A 21,739-nucleotide genomic window follows, 5' to 3' on the forward strand; every position below is an offset into this window, starting at 1 on the left:
GCAAAGCTCCACTGTTAAAAAAAAAAAAAAAGACGTGCTGAAGAGGATACAATTTGCCAAAGAACACATCGACTGGCCTAAAGAGAAATGGAAAAACATTTTGTGGACTGATGAAAGTAAAATTGTTCTTTTTGGGTCCAAGGGCCGCAGACAGTTTTTCAGACGACCCCCAAACACTGAATTCAAGCCACAGTACACTCTGAAGACAGTGAAGCATGGTGGTGCAAGCATCATGATATGGGGATGTTTCTCTTACTGTGGTGTTGGGCCCATTTATCGCATTCCAGGGATCATGGATCAGTTTGCATATATCAAAATACTTGAGGTCATGTTGCCTTATGCTGAAGAGGAAATGCCCTTGAAATGGGTGTTTCAACAAGACAACGACCCCAAACACACCAGTAAGCGAGCAGCATCAGGGTTCAAGACCAACAAAATGAAAGTTATGGAGTGGCCAGCCCAATCCCCGGACCTTAATCCGATAGAAAACTTGTGGGGTGACATCAAAAATGCTGTTTCTGAGGCAAAACCAAGAAATGCAGAGGAATTGTGGAATGTTGTCAAATCATCCTGGGCTGGAATACCTGTTCACAGGTGCCAGAAGTTCTCAGAAACCGTGGTTATACAGCTAAATATTAGTTTAGTGATTCACAGGAATACTAAATCCTTAAGATTTTTGCAGTTTATACAGTAAATATTTGGAGTTTGTAATGAAAAATGCAGACACTGCTATTTTTTTGAACAGCCCAATGTTCATTTTTCTTCATTTTCTGTAAAGTAATTAAAATATTCATACATTTTTCTTCATGTTTTGATGTACAACCCCGATTCCAAAAAAGTTGGGACAAAGTACAAATTGTAAATAAAAACAGAATGCAATAATTTACAAATCTCAAAAACTGATATTGTATTCACAATAGAACATAGACAACATATCAAATGTCGAAAGTGAGACATTTTGAAATTTCATGCCAAATATTGGCTCATTTGAAATTTCATGACAGCAACACATCTCAAAAAAGTTGGGACAGGGGCAATAAGAGGCAGGAAAAGTTAAAGGTACAAAAAAGGAACAGCTGGAGGACCAAATTGCAACTCATTAGGTCAATTGGCAATAGGTCATTAACATGACTGGGTATAAAAAGAGCATCTTGGAGTGGCAGCGGCTCTCAGAAGTAAAGACGGGAAGAGGATCACCAATCCCCCTAATTCTGCGCCGACAAATAGTGGAGCAATATCAGAAAGGAGTTCGACAGTGTAAAATTGCAGAGTTTGAACATATCATCATCTACAGTGCATAATATCATCAAAAGATTCAGAGAATCTGGAAGAATCTCTGTGCGTAAGGGTCAAGGCCGGAAAACCATACTGGGTGCCCGTGATCTTCGGGCCCTTAGACGGCACTGCATCACATACAGGCATGCTTCTGTATTGGAAATCACAAAATGGGCTCAGGAATATTTCCAGAGAACATTATCTGTGAACACAATTCACCGTGCCATCCGCCGTTGCCAGCTAAAACTCTATAGTTCAAAGAAGAAGCCGTATCTAAACACGATCCAGAAGCGCAGACGTCTTCTCTGGGCCAAGGCTCATTTAAAATGGACTGTGGCAAAGTGGAAAACTGTTCTGTGGTCAGACGAATCAAAATTTGAAGTTCTTTATGGAAATCAGGGACGCCGTGTCATTCGGACTAAAGAGGAGAAGGACGACCCAAGTTGTTATCAGCACTCAGTTCAGAAGCCTGCATCTCTGATGGTATGGGGTTGCATTAGTGCGTGTGGCATGGGCAGCTTACACATCTGGAAAGACACCATCAATGCTGAAAGGTATATCCAGGTTCTAGAGCAACATATGCTCCCATCCAGACGACGTCTCTTTCAGGGAAGACCTTGCATTTTCCAACATGACAATGCCAAACCACATACTGCATCAATTACAGCATCATGGCTGCGTAGAAGAAGGGTCCGGGTACTGAACTGGCCAGCCTGCAGTCCAGATCTTTCACCCATAGAAAACATTTGGCGCATCATAAAACGGAAGATACGACAAAAAAGACCTAAGACAGTTGAGCAACTAGAATCCTACATTAGACAAGAATGGGTTAACATTCCTATCCCTAAACTTGAGCAACTTGTCTCCTCAGTCCCCAGACGTTTACAGACTGTTGTAAAGAGAAAAGGGGATGTCTCACAGTGGGAAACATGGCCTTGTCCCAACTTTTTTGAGATGTGTTGTTGTCATGAAATTTAAAGTCACCTAATTTTTCTCTTTAAATGAAACATTTTCTCAGTTTAAACATTTGATGTGTCATCTATGTTCTATTCTGAATAAAATATGGAATTTTGAAACTTCCACGTCACTGCATTCCGTTTTTATTTACAATCTGTACTTTGTCCCAACTTTTTTGGAATCGGGGTTGTAGAATATAATGTGCAGTGTTCCCAATGCATGGAAATAAAAACTATTATAAGGATTTTGAGCTTTACTCACGTTTTTAAACACACTGCTATTATTTTGAACACAACTGTAGTTATAGTGAAATTATGCCCTGGAAAAAAATGTGAATAATAGAACGAAGAAAGTGGAACACACAAGGAATAGTGATCATTTTTTCCTTTTATTTGCCTGGACCACCAGTGTCTCCATGGCCCGCTTTCGCAGAGTTGCCACATGTTTCAGCCTTGCCCGCTTCTCTCCTTCAGCAGTCGGTTTCTTGGCCTGCTGAGCACTGCAAGTTGCTTGAGAGCCATACTTGCTCTGCTGCTGCTGCTTTTCCTCCTTGTTCACCCTCTGCTGGTGTTTGTATGTGGCTGCTGCAGAGTTAATGTTCTTGCACAATGTTCTGTCCACTTCCCCAAACTTCACGTCCTCCCTTCTAAAGAGCTGCATAGCCGTCTTCCCCCGGACATCAGCGTGTACTTGACCGTCTGTATTGCATTAAATGTTTCCACATTCATGTTGCCACTCCTTTGATCAATTACATCATTCATCAGACTAAATGAGGACTCGACTCTAGGTCCATGAAAGATGGAGAGGCAACACTTAACCAGTGCACCCAGGGAGGGGTACTTGTCTGGTTTGTCGAAGACATGACCCCACCACTCCACGATGCTCTCTCCCTCCTTGAAGCTGGGGATGGTCAGGTCAACACTGAACTGCACAAGTTCCCTCTGGATATCCTGGTCTGCTGGCAAGAGGTGCCCCAGCATACCACTCAGCCTGCCGAGATATGGACGTACCTGCAGCTCTTTTTAAATCAAGGCTGAATACTTTCTTCTTTGCTGCTGTCTTTTATTAAATCAAATTTGAGACTTTTAATTTGATTTCTTTCAGCACGGACAGCACTACAAAATGGCGTCTCCACTAATACAGTGCCCTATATAGTGAGTAGCGAGCAATTTCGGACACAGGGATTGTCAAAAGACGCGGGCGCCCTCTTTCGAATGCTGACGTACTGTAATCAAGCCGGAAGTTTTGTTTGTTTTGATGGCAAATCAGGAAAGTTTGAAAAAAGTAGGAAATTCAGTCCGATGACTCAATCCAGCTTCTGGTGGTCTGGTCTGCACTCTGACTGATGTGTGCACGCTCTGGCCAGCAGGAGAAGAGGCGCGAAATGATGCTGCTTGCCCTTCGCAGCGAGATGTACTCGTCGCTATGGCGTCAATATCAAAGCAGGAGGCGGCGGCGGCGCAAACCGGCATGAACTGTCTATGGGTGCGAAGCGACCTCCTTGCCCTTTGGGTCAATATCAAAACACCCCCCAATTTTTTTTCTCATCGGATCTACACGATTCACGTAGGTCACTGTGGCGTGGTCAAGCGCCGGTCTGTTACAGGAGGGCGGAGTCAGGGAAGGTAAGTGGCAGAATCACTTCACCTGAGAGCAATTAACCTGTTCGTGTGTCTTTCCAGTGACCGCGCCCTATATGAGGAGGGAGAGTGAGAGCGGAGGTAGCTCATCCCTGAACCAGACGCCGGTTGTGTGTGGGTGTCTGTGTGAATGAGTGAATTATTGTTTAAGCTGAAAAGTATAGCAATAAACGCTATTTTGGAACCTGATCCCTGTCCTGCCGTCCTCTGTGCTCCACCCACACATAGGGAGTCCTACAGTCACCCATTTTGGTTTCAAAACAGCGAATTTCGCCGAAAGGTGAGGGATTTTCATGTACGCACATGACAAGCGTGTGTGTATGTGTGTGTGTGTGTGTGTGTGTGTCTCAGCAGGCGTGCCGCTCTTCCTGGAAGCTTGAAGCAGAAGCAGTCTGTTCCAGTAACTGCAATCTGGCAACAGGGATTCAGTAAGCACTGGTGGCGAATAACTGAACAGATTTCTCATTCATATGATATAAATTCAAAACACACTGAGGTTGCATTACTACTGTTAGGTTCCGGTTTCTCATGCTATATTTTGAAGAACGAGAGGCCACTGCATATTTCCGACATTTAAAAGAATTGCACATGTTGCATCAGACTTCACCAATACAGAAATATCTGCACAGGTATTTTGTCCAACATCCACTATTTTGTATCTTCTGAGCTACCTGACATGCCAAAGCACTGTTACGTTAAAGATACACTGCCTTTCAGATTTTTCACGTTTTGGTCATAAAAAGAATCCCCCCCCCCCGACACCCAATTTTTTTTTTAGTGGACCAAAAGCTACTGAGTTCAAAATCACAGACTTCCAATTTTATTACTTTCTCCCTAAAAGAACAATTAATGAATTCAGAGCCCCGTGGCCCTAAATTCTCCGCCATTTTTTTCCTGCTTCACCATGACCCAATTCAAGATACTGCGTCATGCATGACGTGGTAGGCTTTCCCCGTTCGCGCAAGGCACTGCGGGATACAAATTTGAAACAGGAAAGAACGACAGCAGACGTGAGTGTGCGAATGAAATGTGAAAGACCGACTACAGTAACGGAAAGCGAGAAAAAAAGACGTTATGTTGCGAAGGAAAGGAAACTCACTGTTTAGCGATGTAACCGTCAGTGCACGGTCAGAGGTAAGCCTGTAGACGGCAGTAATGCATCACTGGATCCCAGCTGCCGTAAAACCCGAAAGATGAAGATGACGACTCAGTTAAGTGCGTGCATTTGTCTGCTTGATGACGCAAAGCGAGCGATTTCATGCTAGGGAATCCCCTCAAATTAAATATCTTCCCAACCACAGAATGGCCTGTTTTTTAAGATATTACAAAAATAAACATTTATAACAATCATAAAATTTCAGAGGGAACTAAATTTCACCGATTTTATGAAATTGAAAGGCCGTCTTGCTTTAATAAAATGTGCTTTTTCTTTGTCCTGTGAGCGTCAGAATGGCTGTCCGATCTCACCTGCCTTTTTTGTTAGCCTCTACACATGATCATAGTCCTGATCCACAACTTTAATCCATGTCCTAAAATCTCTTTCAGTCTTTTACCTTTTTGTGTCATTTTTTTCAAAACATTTAGTGGCTATAATGTAACAGCTGACAGTTTGGCCATTGATCATCTCATAAATATATTTTCTGAATGACCTACGAAGGTAAAGAATGGGAGGAAACCTTCCAGAAGGTGGTAATCACTGGTCAGCTCTCTAGTTTTAGAGCAAATTGAACATTAGCAGTAATGAATGTGCATGCGCACACAAACGGTGCCGGGTAATACCTCTTGGATTGTGTTGGGGATGTGTGGTTCGATCTGAGTGTTCTGTGTGAAGACGAGGCAGGACAGCAGGGCGGCGCTCTCCTCCGGGGCCAGAGGACTCAGCGTGTTCTCGAACAGCAGCTCTGTGAGCAGGAGCTCATGACTGCTGATCTGACACGCAACTCGACCTTTCAGCTGCACCGCTCCACTCCCGTCGATGTAGTTCAGAGCCTCCAGGACCTGTGGATCAGAACACCAAAATATATTCACGTCACGCAGTCATTACATAACATTACATTGTGCTATTGCATATATATATATTTAAATACGATGACTCCATATCCCAAACATGCAAATCTCTTCCATGATATGCAAATTTGCAACTGCAACCACTTTATATGTCTGAATAGATTTCCAAAATTATGAGAATTATATGCCCACGTGTGTATCCTAGAGGATTACTGGTACCCGTGAATGTGGATTGGGATATGGAGTCGTCGTGTTTCTACATTGGCTACATTTTTTTTCCACTACTGAACTTTACTGCCATTGTCTGGATTTTAAGGTGTATGGTATAATTGGCATTTTAATTCTTCATGAAGTGTTTTTCTAGCCTGGGAAATCCCATGCTGCTTTGCACAATCGTTCCGATCTGAAAAGACAGCATGGAAACTATGGTCTAAAGGCTCGCCTGAGTTAGGGAGCCAATCAGAGAGTGGGGAGGGGTGGAAAGACGGTGACGCGTACTACTCGACAAATGGAAGCTTGTAGTTTATTTGGGACTGTTTACGGATCACATTTAACATGGCGGCGAGCGATACGAACCAAACTTTCGATCAAGCTTTAGACACTGTTCTGAATAGTTTAGAGCGAAAGTTTGTTTTAAAAAAAGAACAGCGTTTGGCGTTACAGTCTTTCTTCGCCTCTTCGTCGCTCTAACTACGTCACCGGGTACAACTGCCATGATTGGCCATGGGCTACGTATACGCCAAATGATAGACATTCGCAACGTCCAATAAACGGCCGTTGACGATCGTAAACCACACCTCCCCTACGAGAAATTCAATAGGCGGATTCCAGATCATATTTCACTTGTGATATGGTCTGGTGTTAACCAGACTAGTGTTTTTCAGATCTAGAAACTTAACTTCATGATAAGGGGGGGGGGGGGGGGGGGGGGGAAGGTGGTGAAGAAACTACCTTTTTTCATCCCATTGAACATGAGAAATTGTTAGCATTGGACAGCTGCTGTGGTATAAGAGGAATAAAACACTTCTATCGAGACATCAGCTTCAGGGCTGTGAAGATTCTCAATCATCCAGGTCATAGTAAACTGTGGGTGGTAGAAATGGGCAACTGGACTTGCTTGAAGATTCTTGAAAACGTTTCACCTCTCGTCCAAAAGGCTTCCTCAGTTCTGTCTGACTAATAGGGAGTGACTCCCTATTAGTCAACTATTAGTCCCTCACGCCATCAGACTGTACAACTCCTCTCTGGGGGGGGAGGAGGGGGAACAGGAGGACAGAGGACGGGAAGGAGCAGTAGCCTAGCCTGACAATAAGCAATACTGGACAATGTGCAATATAATGTGCAATATCTCTCCTACTGCTGCCCCCCTCCCCCATATCTTATTCTTTTTATATTTGTATATGTAAATAATTTATTTTAATTTATCTAGAAGTTTTCTCTATTTATTTTCTCTGTTTATCTGTAATGATGATGCTGGAATCTTAATTTCCCTGAGGGAACCCTCCCAAAGGGATCAATAAAGTTTTATCTAATCTAATCTAATTTAATCACAGTACTCAAACAGTGGAACTGGTCTACTCCGTGCCACTTTGTCTTCGGGTCGCGATCAGGAAAATAGCAGTAATAACCGGATGGGGTAATGGTGTTAACTTACCTTAATCCTCTGGTGGTACTCGGGCAGCAGAGTCAGTGACTGATCTGAGATCAAGAACAGCAGTTGATCCAACTCTTCCTGCAGTTTCATCCGCTCCTGCACACGTGCAAACTGGGGGCGGGGGGGGGGGAGACACACACAAAAAGAGCTGCAATTAAGACAATCCACTCGGTCACTAATCACTCACGGAAGATGCTTTTCTGACTAAGGAATCCAAGTAAATTCAAATTAGTGGCAGGAGAGGAGTTTAATCTCATTCCATAAACACTGGAGCCTAGATGACATTAATATCAGCTTATGAGACATTAGCTTCTTATGCACCGAGACTGAAGGGATGGCAGCAGGGGCCAGAAGGATTAGCTATTATAATTCAGTTTTTAAAGGTGTCATTGCATCATTTTTTCATTAATTGTGCGGTGGTCTCTAGTATGAATGAACGCCCTGTGAGCCGGTCTTGGTGAAAAAAATGCTGTGGTGCTCCTGTTTCAGTCTGTTCTAGTTTGGTGGATGAGTGGGTGGGGAAAGAACAACAGGATTTCAGCTCTTACTCATGAATATTCATGGCATGTAAACATATTGCTTCTGATTGGCTAACAGCACTGTGACGCTCCCCCCAGTGGGTTATGGGCAGTGATGGGAATAACGGCGTTAGAAATAAACGGCGGTTACTAACGGCGTTACTTTTTTTTAGTAACGAGTAATCTAACTAATTACTTTTTACATCGTTATAACGCTGTTCCCGTTACTTACAATAAAATACTATGTGTTACTTTATTAAAGCCGTTCTCATCTGGCACGCTGCTCATTCAGCCTTTCCTTCCTCTGCTTTAGTGTGGGGCGGGGAGACATGAGACAACGGCACAGTAAGCCAATCAGAGTAGATTTGGACAGCATACGTAGGTAGGCTCCGCCTACTGCACTACTGCACACACTTTCAATCAGAAGACCCAGCGATGGCGAGCGGTCAGCCCAGCACTGCGCTTTCACACTGGAAATACAGCCAGGACTTTTCATTACTTGAAATAAAAGGCAAAAATGTCTACGTGCAATGCACATTATGTCAAGGAACAAAGCATTTGTCCTCGTCAGTGGCCAGTAATTAGTAACATAATTTTAATAACTACAAAAATATATTACATTTGATAGATGTCTTATCTCACATTGTCCCACAAAAATATTAATATAGTGTAGATAACGTTATTAATTGGTTCTGTTAAGTGTCAATTTCAGTCATTAAACACATTTAACATTCACTTTTACTTTTATTATGATTACACTTTTATTATGATTTTTTTGGGGGGGGGGTAACAAAATGTAACGGAATAATTACTTTCCCTGGTAATTAGTTACTTTTATGACAAAGTAACTCCGTTACTAACTCAGTTACTTTTTGGGAAAAGTAACTAGTAACTATAACTAATTACTTTTTGAAAGTAGCGTGCCCAACACTGGTTATGGGCGAGGCCATGACTACCAATTTTCAAAGTGACGCAAGTTCGTAGGGCTTTTTCCGATTCGCTCGTTTTTCCGTCTATTGTCTTTCATAGGCTGATACAGGGAATAGGGGTAGAAGAACATTTTCACGTGCAGCATGCATATGCAACTCAGAGTGAACTATGGTATTTCAAAAAGAGCAAGTATTAAACGGTTTGTCGCGGAATGACACCTTTAATACTATGCAAAAGTTGTGCAGCAGCTTGAAAGAATGCACTAAGGATTTTGTATATGCAACTGTATAACTGGATGCTTCTGATGGTTTTCCATAATGGAGCAATTCCAGCGTTATGGACATGACACTTGAACTCAAAATGGCAACAAATGACCCAGTGCATGTTTTATTGTCTCCCAGTATTTAAACAGGTGTTGCATATTTTAAGGCTGTACCATACTGGAGAAGTGATAGAACAAGAACAATTCCCATAGTACATCTAGGGCATGCCAGAAAACGCCAATAAAAGATGCGTTATGGATGTGACAGAAAAAGTATCACTTTTCTTGGGTGACTGTACATTTTTATCAAACTCTGTGAAATTGTAAACCTAATGTCGAAATGGAGATATCCATTTGATAGAGGGGTCCAAGGTGAATATTAAAAAATCTTTGTTTAAAATATTTTTTATTTCATGCAGAGTTTCGGAAGGAAAAGTCAGCGTTATGGATGTGACGAAATTCCGTTATGGATGTGACGCGTCTGAAATAGACATGGCGTATGTTTAGAAAATCAGCAATTTAACCACCATAACCCTTTGAAAAACTCTCTAAATATCAGCTAAAACTATCAAAGTTCTTAAATAATATTTAGGATGGCTATTGTTTTGCTGTTTTGTGGATTTTAGCATACATTTCTGTGGCTTGTGGCAATAATATAGAATTGTACATGATCAAAGTTGATTTTAGCTTGGGTTTTACATTATAAGAAAGAAAGACTGACAGTGACATATTAGGTTGGTTACAAATTGGTTCAACGTATTCACATCTGTAAAATACAGGCCTAGGTGATATCTCTGGGAGTGGTTTTGATGTATTACATGTTGCTTTATTTTTGCATGGTGAGGTTGACATTTACATGGAATTGCCCAATGCCAGAATCAAATGTGATGTGTACAAATAAATCACACTTTTTTTTAGAATTAAAAACACAAATGCAAAAACTTCAGTATTAATTAATACGGGGCGGCACGGTGGTGTAGTGGTTAGCGCTGTCGCCTCACAGCAAGAAGGTCCGGGTTCGAGCCCCGTGGCCGGTGAGGGCCTTTCTGTGTGGAGTTTGCATGTTCTCCCCGTGTCCGCGTGGGTTTCCTCCGGGTGCTCCGGTTTCCCCCACAGTCCAAAGACATGCAGGTTAGGTTAACTGGTGACTCTAAATTGAGCGTAGGTGTGAATGTGAGTGTGAATGGTTGTCTGTGTCTATGTGTCAGCCCTGTGATGACCTGGTGACTTGTCCAGGGTGTACCCCGCCTTTCGCCCGTAGTCAGCTGGGATAGGCTCCAGCTTGCCCGCGACCCTGTAGAACAGGATAAAGCAGCTAGAGATAATGAGATGAGATTAATTAATTAAAAAAAAAAAAAAAAAAAAAAAAAAAAGAGCGCATACCTCTGTCAAGGATAATTCTTTCATGATGTACAAATCTGCAACCTTTATATGCCTGGATATATTTTCCAAAATTATTAGAATTCTGTGCCCACGTGTGTATCCCAGAGGATTACTGGTACCTGTGAATGTGGACTGTGATATGGCGTCACTGTATTTCTACACTGGCTATGTTTTGTCACTACTGAACTTTACTGCCTGCCATTGACTGGATTTTAGGATGTATGGTACTGTTGAGCGGCATGGTGGTGTAGTGGTTAGTGCTGAAGAAGGTCCGGGTTCGAGCCCAGCAGCCGATGGGGGCCTTTCTGTGTGGAGTTTGCATGTTCTCCCTGCGTCCGCATGGGTTTCCTCCGGTTTCCCTGACAATCCAAAGACATGCAGTCAGGTTAACACGGGGCAGTCATGGCCAGAGCCCCGAGGGTCGGGCTGATGCAAGACACCTAACCCACAACTGTATGTGCACTCACTGCTTACTGCTTCAGATGGGTTAAATGCAGAGGATGAATTTCACTGTGTGCTTAAATCTGTGCTTAAAGTGCTGATGACACGAACATGACTCTATGCAATTTCTTAAATAAACTATACAACATGGTAAACATGTTAGATTTCTGTTATAATTACGTGAAAAGAAGCTGTTGTTACGCGAATATCCAACTTTTAATTGCACAGGGCAAGAAAACTGGGTCCGTGGCTCGCAGCCATGCTGTGACGTCAGCGGAAGAACACGCTGCGGTTCACTGGCTGTTCTACTCTGGTTCTACTCAATGGAAATGGCGCATGAAAACGCCGGTGAACTCTCTAGTGCTAGCTCTTCCTCTTCTGGGAGTCTAGAATTGTGTTGATCTCTTCCGAATAGAATCTATGATAGCCTACCCTCTTTACCCTTTGCCTCTCGTTGCTAGGCGGCAGTTACATGAAAGCCGCAAGCTTTCACAAGCAAATACATGACTGATATCATGCCGACTTTATGATTACATTTATGATTATCATGTAGAGTCTATAGCTCTATGTACCTTTATCTTATGTCATTTCACAACACATGTTCTGACAGGAGGACTGTCTTTGGATCCGGCATAGCTACTAGTAGACCCCCTCCGGAATACTGGCAGTGTTGCCAGATTGGGAGGTTTCCCGCCCAGTTGGGCGGTTTCAAGTGCATTTTGGTGGGTTTTGAACATATTTTGGGCTGGAAAACTTCAGCAGTATCTGGCAACAGTGTCTGCCAACAGATACTGCTGACGTTTTCCAGCCCAAAATATGTTCAAAACCCACCAAAATGCACTTGAAACCGCCCAACGGGACGGGAAACCTCCCAATCTGGCAACACTGTGTAGGCACTGCTGATGGTAGCGACACACGTTTGTGCTGAACTGAACACCCAAGAGATTCTTTTAAGCTGGGAAGGGTGTCAAAACAATCCAAATCGAAGTGTTCAGAGCACAGGACGGATGTTGGTGAGGGCTCCCACTTGTCACGAGTGCGCCTGACTTGCTTCACCCACTTCGCATGCAGCTCGGGATCTCTGGGAAACTTGAATAAACTTACCTCATCCTTGTGGGTTTTGGAGCAAAAGCCGGCAACACAACGCGAAGGCATAATAACTATATATATGTATAATAATAATACTAATAATGATAAACTGAACACCTGTCGCATCAACAACAAACTGGTAAGTTAGGAGGAAGGTTCTTTCGCTGACGTCATATAGCCCCTCCTCCTCTTTCGTCTCCTGGGTGCTGCAGCCCTGTCAAATTTGCCCAAATAGCCGCGTTTATTATCATAACTTGTAAAATAGGCGCCTTCGTGAATTAATATATGGATCATCGGGAATTACTTTTTATGTTATAAAACATCGCCAAAGATGTCAAAAACGTGTCATCAGCACTTTAAGTGTACGTGTGACAAATAAAGGCTTCCTCTTCCATCAAGGCCGAATGCCGAATCTTGCATCTTTAGCAAAAGAGAAACTCAATTTGCTTCAAAATTTAACGAGTTATTCCTTAACCCAAGGTACACCCTTCCACCAAGTTTCATGAAAATCGGGTCGGTAGGTTTTGCGCAATCTTGCTTAATTGAAGACTCACAAACAAACCACACTGAAAACATAACCTCCTTGGCAGAGATAAATAAGATGGCAGTGTTGACTGAAAGAATGCAATCCAAGATTAAAAAAAGGACCAAGAGTCCCAAACTTTTGGTGATTTGACACAGGCAGGAGTGAGACAGGTAAACCTAGGCACAGTTGAGAGAGGAACAGAGAAAGACATACCTGCTCAGTAAAGGTGGGCGAGTGGGTACAGTGGAAGTCTTTGAGGCTTTCCTGAAGGACTCGTTGCCTCATCACACCCTCCACCACATCCACACCCTTCAAGTGGAGGTCATTCACAGGGTCGAGGGTCGCGATGCCGTCCGGGTTGGCCTCGGCCAATCGCAGGAGCTCCTGAGTTGCAGTGGAAATGGCTTGACCAGGTGGATCCATTCTGACAGGAAAAGACAGGAAGTTCGCTTTAGTGATTTGAGAAAGTGAAATAAATGGGAGCGGATGCAAAACAGATGCTTGTCCACCTGAAGCGGGGCTGCTGTCTCTTGTTATAGTTATCGATAATCCTCTCGGGAATGACCTTCAGGGTCTTAACGGTGATGGCGGAGATGTCCGGCGGCTTCAGCTTCTGTACGGTGTGACTGCAGGGGCCTAAATACACACAAACAGGAGCAATGAGAACACTATCGGCTAAACGTCTTTCTCGGACAGGAGTTAGTATGAGGTAATGAGGCCTCAGACCTTCTGGGATGAAAAGGCTGGTGTTGTGAAGGTGTGTGAACAGCTGGTTTTTCTGAACAGGTCCTGCTGCTTCTTCGTTCCCTTTCTCACAAATGATGAGGGTGGTGAACGTCCGATTCACTGCGTCCGTGGACACCTGAAGGTAGCAGAATGGCAAACGCTTCCATTAAACAAACTCGGATCATCATAGAGAGCTCTCAAGCTGCGATAATGAGGAAAAAAAAATGATATAGACGTCAAGCCTTCACACACGGACCTGTAAGAGGACAGCCAGGGCGTTGAAATGCTGAGCGTTGTTGACTACAACAACCCGGCCCACTGACAAGGCCTTTATTCCGTTCATGGACTCCATCACTGCTTGCTGAGACAGTAGGAGTAAAAAAAAAAACCCTCATTATTACACATGGACATGCTGTAAACCCAAAACCTTGCTGTTTCTTTTCTTTAAGTGATTAGTGTGTACCTCAGTATAAAAAGTAGTAGCTTATGGGATTACAGAGGCGTCGCATGTTATGCACAGGATATGTACACTTGTGTTCAAAATAATAGCAGTCCAACACGACTAACCAGATCAATCACTGTTTTTGGTGGAAATTATATTACTACATGGCAAATAATTTACCAGTAGGTGTAGTAGAGTCATAGAAAACCAACAGACCCAACATTCATGATATGCATGCTCCTGAGTCTGTGTAATCGAATAATTAAGTGAAAGGGGCGTGTTCAAAATAATAGCAGTGTGGAGTTTAATTAGTGAGGTCATTCATTCTGTGAAAAAACAGATGTCAGTCAGGTGGCCCTAATTTAAGGATGAAGCCAGCACATGTTGTACATCCATTTCTCTCTGAAAACATGAGAAACATGGGTCGTTCCAGACATTGTTCAGAAGAACAGCGTGCTTTGATTAAAACGTCGATTGGAGAGGTAAAACGTATACTGTAAAGAAGTGCAGAAAATGATGGGCTGCTCGGCTAAAATGATCTCCAGTGCTTTAAAATGGACAGCAAAGCCAGAGAGACGTGGAAGAAAACAGAAGACTACCATTCGAATGGATCGAAGAATAGCCAGAATGGCAAAGACTCAGCCAATGATCAGCTCCAGGGTGATCAAAGACGGTCTGAAGTTACCTGTGAGTACTGTGACAATTAGAAGACGCCTGTGTGAAGCTAATCTATCGGCAAGAAGCCCCCGCAAAGTTCCACTGTTAAAAAAAAAGACGTGCTGAAGAGGATACAATTTGCCAAAGAACACATCGACTGGCCTAAAGAGAAATGGAAAAACATTTTGTGGACTGATGAAAGTAAAATTGTTCTTTTTGGGTCCAAGGGCCGCAGACAGTTTTTCAGACGACCCCCAAACACTGAATTCAAGCCACAGTACACTCTGAAGACAGTGAAGCATGGTGGTGCAAGCATCATGATATGGGGATGTTTCTCTTACTGTGGTGTCGGGCCCATTTATCGGATACCAGGGATCATGGATCAGTTTGCATAGATCAAAATACTTGAGGAGGCCATGTTGCCTTATGCTGAAGAGGAAATGCCCTTGAAATGGGTGTTTCAACAAGACAACGACCCCAAACACACCAGTAAGCGAGCAGCATCAGGGTTCGAGACCAACAAAATGAAAGTTATGGAGTGGCCAGCCCAATCCCCGGACCTTAATCCGATAGAAAACTTGTGGGGTGACATCAAAAATGCTGTTTCTGAGGAAAAACCAAGAAATGCAGAGGAATTGTGGAATGTTGTCAAATCATCCTGGGCTGGAATACCTGTTCACAGGTGCCAGAAGTTCTCAGAAACCGTGGTTATACAACTAAATATTAGTTTAGTGATTCACAGGAATACTAAATCCTTAAGATTTTTGCAGTTTATACAGTAAATATTTGGAGTTTGTAATGAAAAATGCAGACACTGCTATTTTTTTGAACAGCCCAATGTTCATTTTTCTTCATTTTCTGTAAAGTAATTAAAATATTCATACATTTTTCTTCATGTTTTGATGTAGAATATAATGTGCAGTGTTCCCAATGCATGGAAATAAAAACTATTATAAGGATTTTGAGCTTTACTCACGTTTTTAAAAAACACACTGCTATTATTTTGAACACAACTGTAGGTCTGTGATGGGGTGTGTGTGTGTGTGTTCGTGTACCTGCAGGCCTTCTGTTGTAATGCGCAGCTCTGTCAACGTACGGTAATAAGAGAGTAAGTCAGATAACTGACCCTCTGTGTCAAGAGGCGGGAGAGAGGAAAGCTCACATTTCAACTCCGATATTCTCCGCTCAGTGGCCTGAAAGAGAGAGAGAAAATTGGCACAACGTTCTTACATCTGCTGCACATCTTTCCTCCAAAACTGAGGTCAATCCAACCTACTTTGCCTTAGCAGAAAGATATAAAAAGTGTAAAATGGTTAAAAAGATTTTGCCATTTTTTTTTTTCAGGACGTAGAACAAAAGCATCTATACTCATGAGAAATTTTTATACAGTGCGAACTCTCCAGCACATACATTATTCCCACCTTACTGTATTTAAAATGCTGTGCAATAAATAAATAAATAAATAAATAAATAAACCCTACAGAAAAACTTCAGGAATTTTACAGAAGAGCTCTGAAGAACAAGGGCTGCTGGGAAATGCATCCACCTGCGTGTCTCTGTGGTTCTCGGAGAAGCTCCTGCGCATCATGTCGGTGACTCTGAGGGCCTCGACTCGCAGCAGGTTAAGGATCATGGTGTAAGTCAGCCTGAACTGGGACTGCAGCAACGTCGGCTTTCCCTGAGGAAACGTGAAAAGTCTTTCGATCAGCCGCGTAATAATCAGTTTCGACTGCAAATGGGTAAAACCTCACTGCTCACCACAGTTAACAACGCATGATTAAACAGCCGAGAAAAATAAACTCAATGCCCGTTAACTGAGTTTTGCATCAGCTTCATTTCTTGGAGGAATGTGTGTGTGTGGGGGGGAATCAAATCAGTAAAATGGGTTTGATGGAGATCGCAGCTCCTTTTCCAACCCGCTGTGAGTAATTACATCCCTCGGTCCATCAGCGATGCTGTTGCCATGGAGCAGTGCACCAGCACGAGCCTCTGGAACCATCCATGACCCAGTGATGATTAACATTCAGAGAAGAGCCAGATAAGAACCCCTCCCAACAGACTGCACAAGCACTTACATTACATTAAAACCCTTCATTATAAAAAAAAAAAAAAAAAAAAAAAAAAAATTATTAAAAGCTACAACACAGTTTGCATCAATGAATCCTGATTGCTAGGACAAGCTCCACTTAAGAACTCAAACCGTAATCACTGAAGGATGGACAGGCTTGTTAAGAGTGAACAATAGACCCCTTCGCAGTAAACGTCATTCATACGTAAGAGGAAATTGCGCGCGCAGCCTGGACCCAAAAAAGACTCAGCGACAGTAGAGACGAGAAGAAATATTTGGAAGAAATGCCTAGTTGTTGTGTTGTCGGGTGTCAGAATCGTAGCAGTGATGGGGTTAAAATGTACAGAATTCCAGCAGGATCTCACCCATTCCAAAAAAATCGCCGACGTCTATGGCTACAAGCCATCAAACGTGTAGACTGGGATGAAAGCACCATCAAAAATGGCGGGTTTGCAGCGCCTACTTCATCACAGGTAAGATCAGGCTATTTATTAAATCTTTCTTTTTTATTCTTTCTAGTCTTCGTTTATTGATGTAGCAAAATACTTTGGTAACGTTTGTCTGATTAGCTGGGTCATAGTTACACAATGTAATGAATATTGTTAGCATGTTAGCTTAGCTTTGCATGCAGTTTTGTTTGTAGGAGAGGTCTCGCTTCACTCAAGCAGTCCAGATTTTGTGCCATCATTATTTGTGTATGCCGAAAATCACAATTTTAAAGCAAGGATGGAAAGGTAAAATTGTGTGCCCTCACTCTAAATGCCAACTTACGCTGACTGCTCTAACCTAGCTCCCGCCCCGTTCAGTTTCATTTCTGCTCTCTGCCTCTCGCTTTTTACGCAGCTCTGATTTCTCTTAGCTGCACTCTTTACACTATCATTCCTTTCATGCCATTACCTCCTGCAAATTGCTGTTTAGTGTTGGTATTTGCTGTTGTAGCTAAAGCCACATTGCCATCACATCACTGGCATAATTTGATGAAAACAAAATGAATATGAATGTCCCATTGTTAAAGTGCCATTCCACCATTGGATGTATTCTTTGGCATAAAATACAATATATTTTATGACAACATGACTAGACAGAGAAATCTTTTAGCTTCAAAATGATATATCAAACCTAATTTTTTGACAACGACAAGTATATTAATTTTGCAACCAAAGTCACCTACCCTTTTAATTTCCGCGCGGTAGTGAAACGTGATGTCATCGGCAGGTTCCCCTTCTTGTGTACCACGTGTCGGTCTATTTTTAGAACAGGAAACCCCCAAAGTGAGAGAGTCATTTCTCCTCGTATATGGGGGCCAAAAAAATTGCGAAAAATTTTGAGTTAATCTTTCAGTTAGCTAGATTTATTGGTATTAGCTAGATTTATTGGTATTATTTTTATCGCGTTCTATCCGCCATCGCTGATAATATGTGCCACGTCACGTGGTACACAAGAAGGGGAACCTGCCGATGACATCACGCGTGGAAATTAAAAGGGTAGGTGACTTTGGTCGCAAAATTAATATACTTGTCGTTGTCAAAAAATTATATGTTTGATGTATCATTTTGAAGCTAAAAGATTTCTCTATCTAGTGATACCATTTATATATGTTGTCAAAATATATTGTATTTTATGCCAAAGAATACATCCAATGGTGGAATGGCACTTTAATCAAGTTGTAGTCTCGCTGTAACCAGAATGCTACTTTTGTAAATAGGTTTTTTTTTTTTTTTTGAGTTTGACATTTTTTGTAAATAGTATGACTGCCTTCAGGTATCAGAGGAAAACTTGCTAACATCGTCCGTCCACTCTTTAATTAAATACGGATCCGGTAGGCGATGTCCACTTGTTAGAGTTAACTTATTTATGTAGCATTCTTGATCTTGTAACGACAATTGTTTTGCATAATCTGACAGCTCATAATGCCGGTCTATGGGCGGCGCCATTGTTTCTGAGTCCAGGCTGCGCGCGCATCCTAGCAACGGTCGGTTTGTTTACAAACATGCGAAGGGGTCTATGGACCCTTTTCACGTGACGTCACGACAAACGCGGCCGCCATTTTGGACGTGTATTACCAGTAGTTTACCACAGCCAACACTGAGGAACGGCAGCAAAGAAAGTGTTTATTTTCAGCAAGACTTCCATCATGCCACTATATTGTTGTGCACCTGGATGTAGTAACCATCAACAAACAAGGCAAGGGTCATCATTTTATCGGATCCCGACGGAGAAGATGGATAGCGGCCATTAACAGGAAAGATTGGCAGCCCTCGGCATACCAGCGCTTGTGTAGTGACCACTTTGTTGGAGGTAAGACGAATAAAATTAGCCAGAAAAGGCATTACATTGCTGTTAACATTCTGTGGCGGCGAGTGTGTAACCAAATAGGCTAAAATAACCCATTGTAACCTCTTTGTTCTTCTGTCGTAGCTATTAGTTAGCGTTGTGTTCCTTTGCTGTTGGTAGACTGTAGGACAGATCAGAGGCAGTGTCCTACAAACAGCGCTTAATTTGAGGGGGAGCAAGCCGGAGCGCGCTCCGGAACCTCGGGCGTTGGCTCCGGCAGCTATTTACACTGGATCCGGTGATCCGACACCTCTTTTGACTATGTAACAAAAAAAAAAAATAATAATAATAATTAAATTAAAAAAATGCAAGTTTATTTAGTGTTAATGTCTGATTTTGATATCTGTCTTGTTGGTGATTTCTCTCATGAAACGACATCCACAAAATATCTGCAGATGAACTTAATTTGCAGTGTTATTACAAAACATGCCCAGAAGCGCAGCGCCGCGCCCCCCTCCCCTCTCCTCTCCTCTTTTTTCCCGCACCGGAGCCGCTCATCCTCTGCGCTCCGGGACCTCCCACTTTACAAATTAAGCACTGCCTACAAATAAGTGTTCGAAACAAGAGGAACATGTATTTGTCTCTTAAATCCAGGCCGTTCCCTGTAATCTGTAACAACGGTTGGAGAAAGTAATGGCAAATAGTGAGTGCACAAACCATAGAAGGTAAACTGTACACAGCGCCAGGGCAGTGTGATGGTATGTCTACTTTTAGATTGTGTTAGCTTATCAATGAACACACTCGTCACTCGACGAGTTTCACATCTTTACGACGGATACTTAAATGTGTGTTAGGTATTATTGTTGCAGTCTAAGCAGTCATTGTAGCAGCTAGATGAGCGAGAACCGAAAGGGTCTGTGCCATAAACCGTTATTTCTGTACGGCGTTGCTAATGTGTCGTTACTGTTATTTCTCCCTCTGCTCGCCCTGTAAATGCCCTACGTCGCTGGATAGCGAAGGTGTTTTCTGCATCTCCCTCCTTTTTCTTGTATGTTCTCCGTTTGTCGCCTTCCTCGCATTCAAACCAATTCGAGCCGAAGTCCGCTACATGTCCAAAATGGTGGTCGCGTTTACGAAGGTCACGTGACTGAAAAGGGTCTATAGGTGAACATAATATAGTGCATCAATCACTTCAATCCAAAACTTGGAATAGGCATCGTGTTGGGTCCCAGACTATAAAAACAATCCTACAGCACCTTACTTATAGCCTGGCAAGCCAGACTAAATGTGAATATTTAGTCTGGTCTCGGTCGTAGACATTTCCGAAGGGTGTGGGTAGGCGCAACAGTGACTGTGACGTAGTCAGAGCGACAGAAAGCAGTGGGGGAAGCCTTGAAATAAATAATTTTTCAAAATGCGTATTAATTAATAAACAGGTTCTAGATATTAAGAAGTTTGGAGATGATGACCACAAGTTTGGAGTCTGTACCACATACTTAACATACACTTGTTTTTTTTAAAGTGTTTTTCAAAGGTTTGCTTAAACTGTTTGAGAGTTTTTATTTAGTGGTGTTTGGTGAAATAATTTCCCTTAAATTTAAAATAACGGGAAAATAAGAAACAATCAAAAAGTAATGTTTCAAAGCTGATTATTAATTCTTCGTACTGCACAAACTAGCCCCATCCTTTTGGCTACGAGCGGAGCCAGCTGGTAGATCAGACTTTTGCCATAGCCGGTCGGCAAAACAGCGAAAACGTCCTTCTTGAAAAGGAATGAGCGGAGAGCCTCTTCCTGCTCATGTTTCAACGAAAACTCCAAGTCTAATTCTTCTAAAACTGATTCCAAAGCGGAGTCAAACGCGCGCTGTTCACTAGCCGTAGCCATCTTTCCTGTTGTGCTTTCTCCAGCGTCGCGCAGCTTTGTCGTCACTCCTGCAAAAGCCCGCCCAAAGAATCCAAACAAAAACCTTGCGTTGTGATTGGCGGGCACGATTTGATGCCCGGGGTGTTGTGTTGATATGGTGCGAGGCTAGACCCACTCGTAGGCAAAAATATTTTTGCCCGCTAGGCGGGTGGGTCTAGTTTACTAGGCTACCTTACTTACATTTACCCGAGTCAAACCATCACAAACTACACACACACACACTTCAATCACGTGTTATCTTCACATGTAATTCATCACAAGTTATCTAATCAATGCCTCGATCATTCCAAACATCTCAAATACATTATTAAGATCATCCACTGAACCCTGACTTCTCTCAGCTGGAAATCAAAAGCAAAAACAGTCACGAGATGACTAACAGTCAAACAAGTGATGATTCAACACACTTCAATTCACGAATGAGGCGATATGATTCAGTTCAGCACGGATATTATTTGATTCAGGACTGTTACTTTCTCTGTAACATTACAAGCTGCATTTTTGAGAGAGAGACACAGAGTTTATAGCTACTAGGAATCTTTTCTTTGCACCACTACTCTGGAGTTTAACAGCTATATCAAACCACTTCAAAATACCTTGGCAAAACTTCCTAGAGCGGAGACTAAAATCAGCTATAAAACGGAGGTGCACGCGGTTTCAGAACTCACCAGCATCATGACGTGCAGGTCGGCCATTTCATGAACCCCTGTCTTGCAGAGGATGATGACTGTACCTGTAGCATCCAGGCCTCTTCTGCCTGCTCTCCCCGCCATCTGTATGTACTCACCTACAGGTAAACACACACACACAAAACAAACAAACAAAAAACCCCACAATCTTTGAGTGTGTATCGAGAGTGTAGTGTGTGTGTGTGTTAATTAACTTTGGGCTGAGAGTACTCTTGTTGCATCAGTTACAGGAGTAGAGTTTAGTATTTACTCACCAATTTACCAAAAAAGGTTGTGA

The 21,739-nt window shown here is 42.6% G+C and overlaps 1 protein-coding gene across 1 annotated transcript in view; it reads right to left on the reverse strand.

The window, feature by feature from the left end:
• The window catches only part of skic2 (SKI2 subunit of superkiller complex), a 79,657-nt gene that overhangs the window by 6,196 nt on the left and 51,722 nt on the right, over nt 1–21,739 (reverse strand). The window contains exons 19-27 of the mRNA XM_060904656.1: nt 21,442–21,560; nt 16,054–16,185; nt 15,563–15,700; nt 13,665–13,769; nt 13,409–13,544; nt 13,192–13,318; nt 12,896–13,106; nt 7,534–7,644; nt 5,652–5,870 (exon numbers count right to left, since the gene is read on the reverse strand). Of these exons, the coding sequence (XP_060760639.1) occupies nt 5,652–5,870; nt 7,534–7,644; nt 12,896–13,106; nt 13,192–13,318; nt 13,409–13,544; nt 13,665–13,769; nt 15,563–15,700; nt 16,054–16,185; nt 21,442–21,560 (1,298 nt within the window). The remainder of the gene's footprint in view (nt 1–5,651; nt 5,871–7,533; nt 7,645–12,895; nt 13,107–13,191; nt 13,319–13,408; nt 13,545–13,664; nt 13,770–15,562; nt 15,701–16,053; nt 16,186–21,441; nt 21,561–21,739) is intronic.

This window comes from Neoarius graeffei, chromosome 22, assembly GCF_027579695.1.
Source record: "Neoarius graeffei isolate fNeoGra1 chromosome 22, fNeoGra1.pri, whole genome shotgun sequence".
NCBI lineage: Eukaryota > Metazoa > Chordata > Actinopteri > Siluriformes > Ariidae > Neoarius > Neoarius graeffei.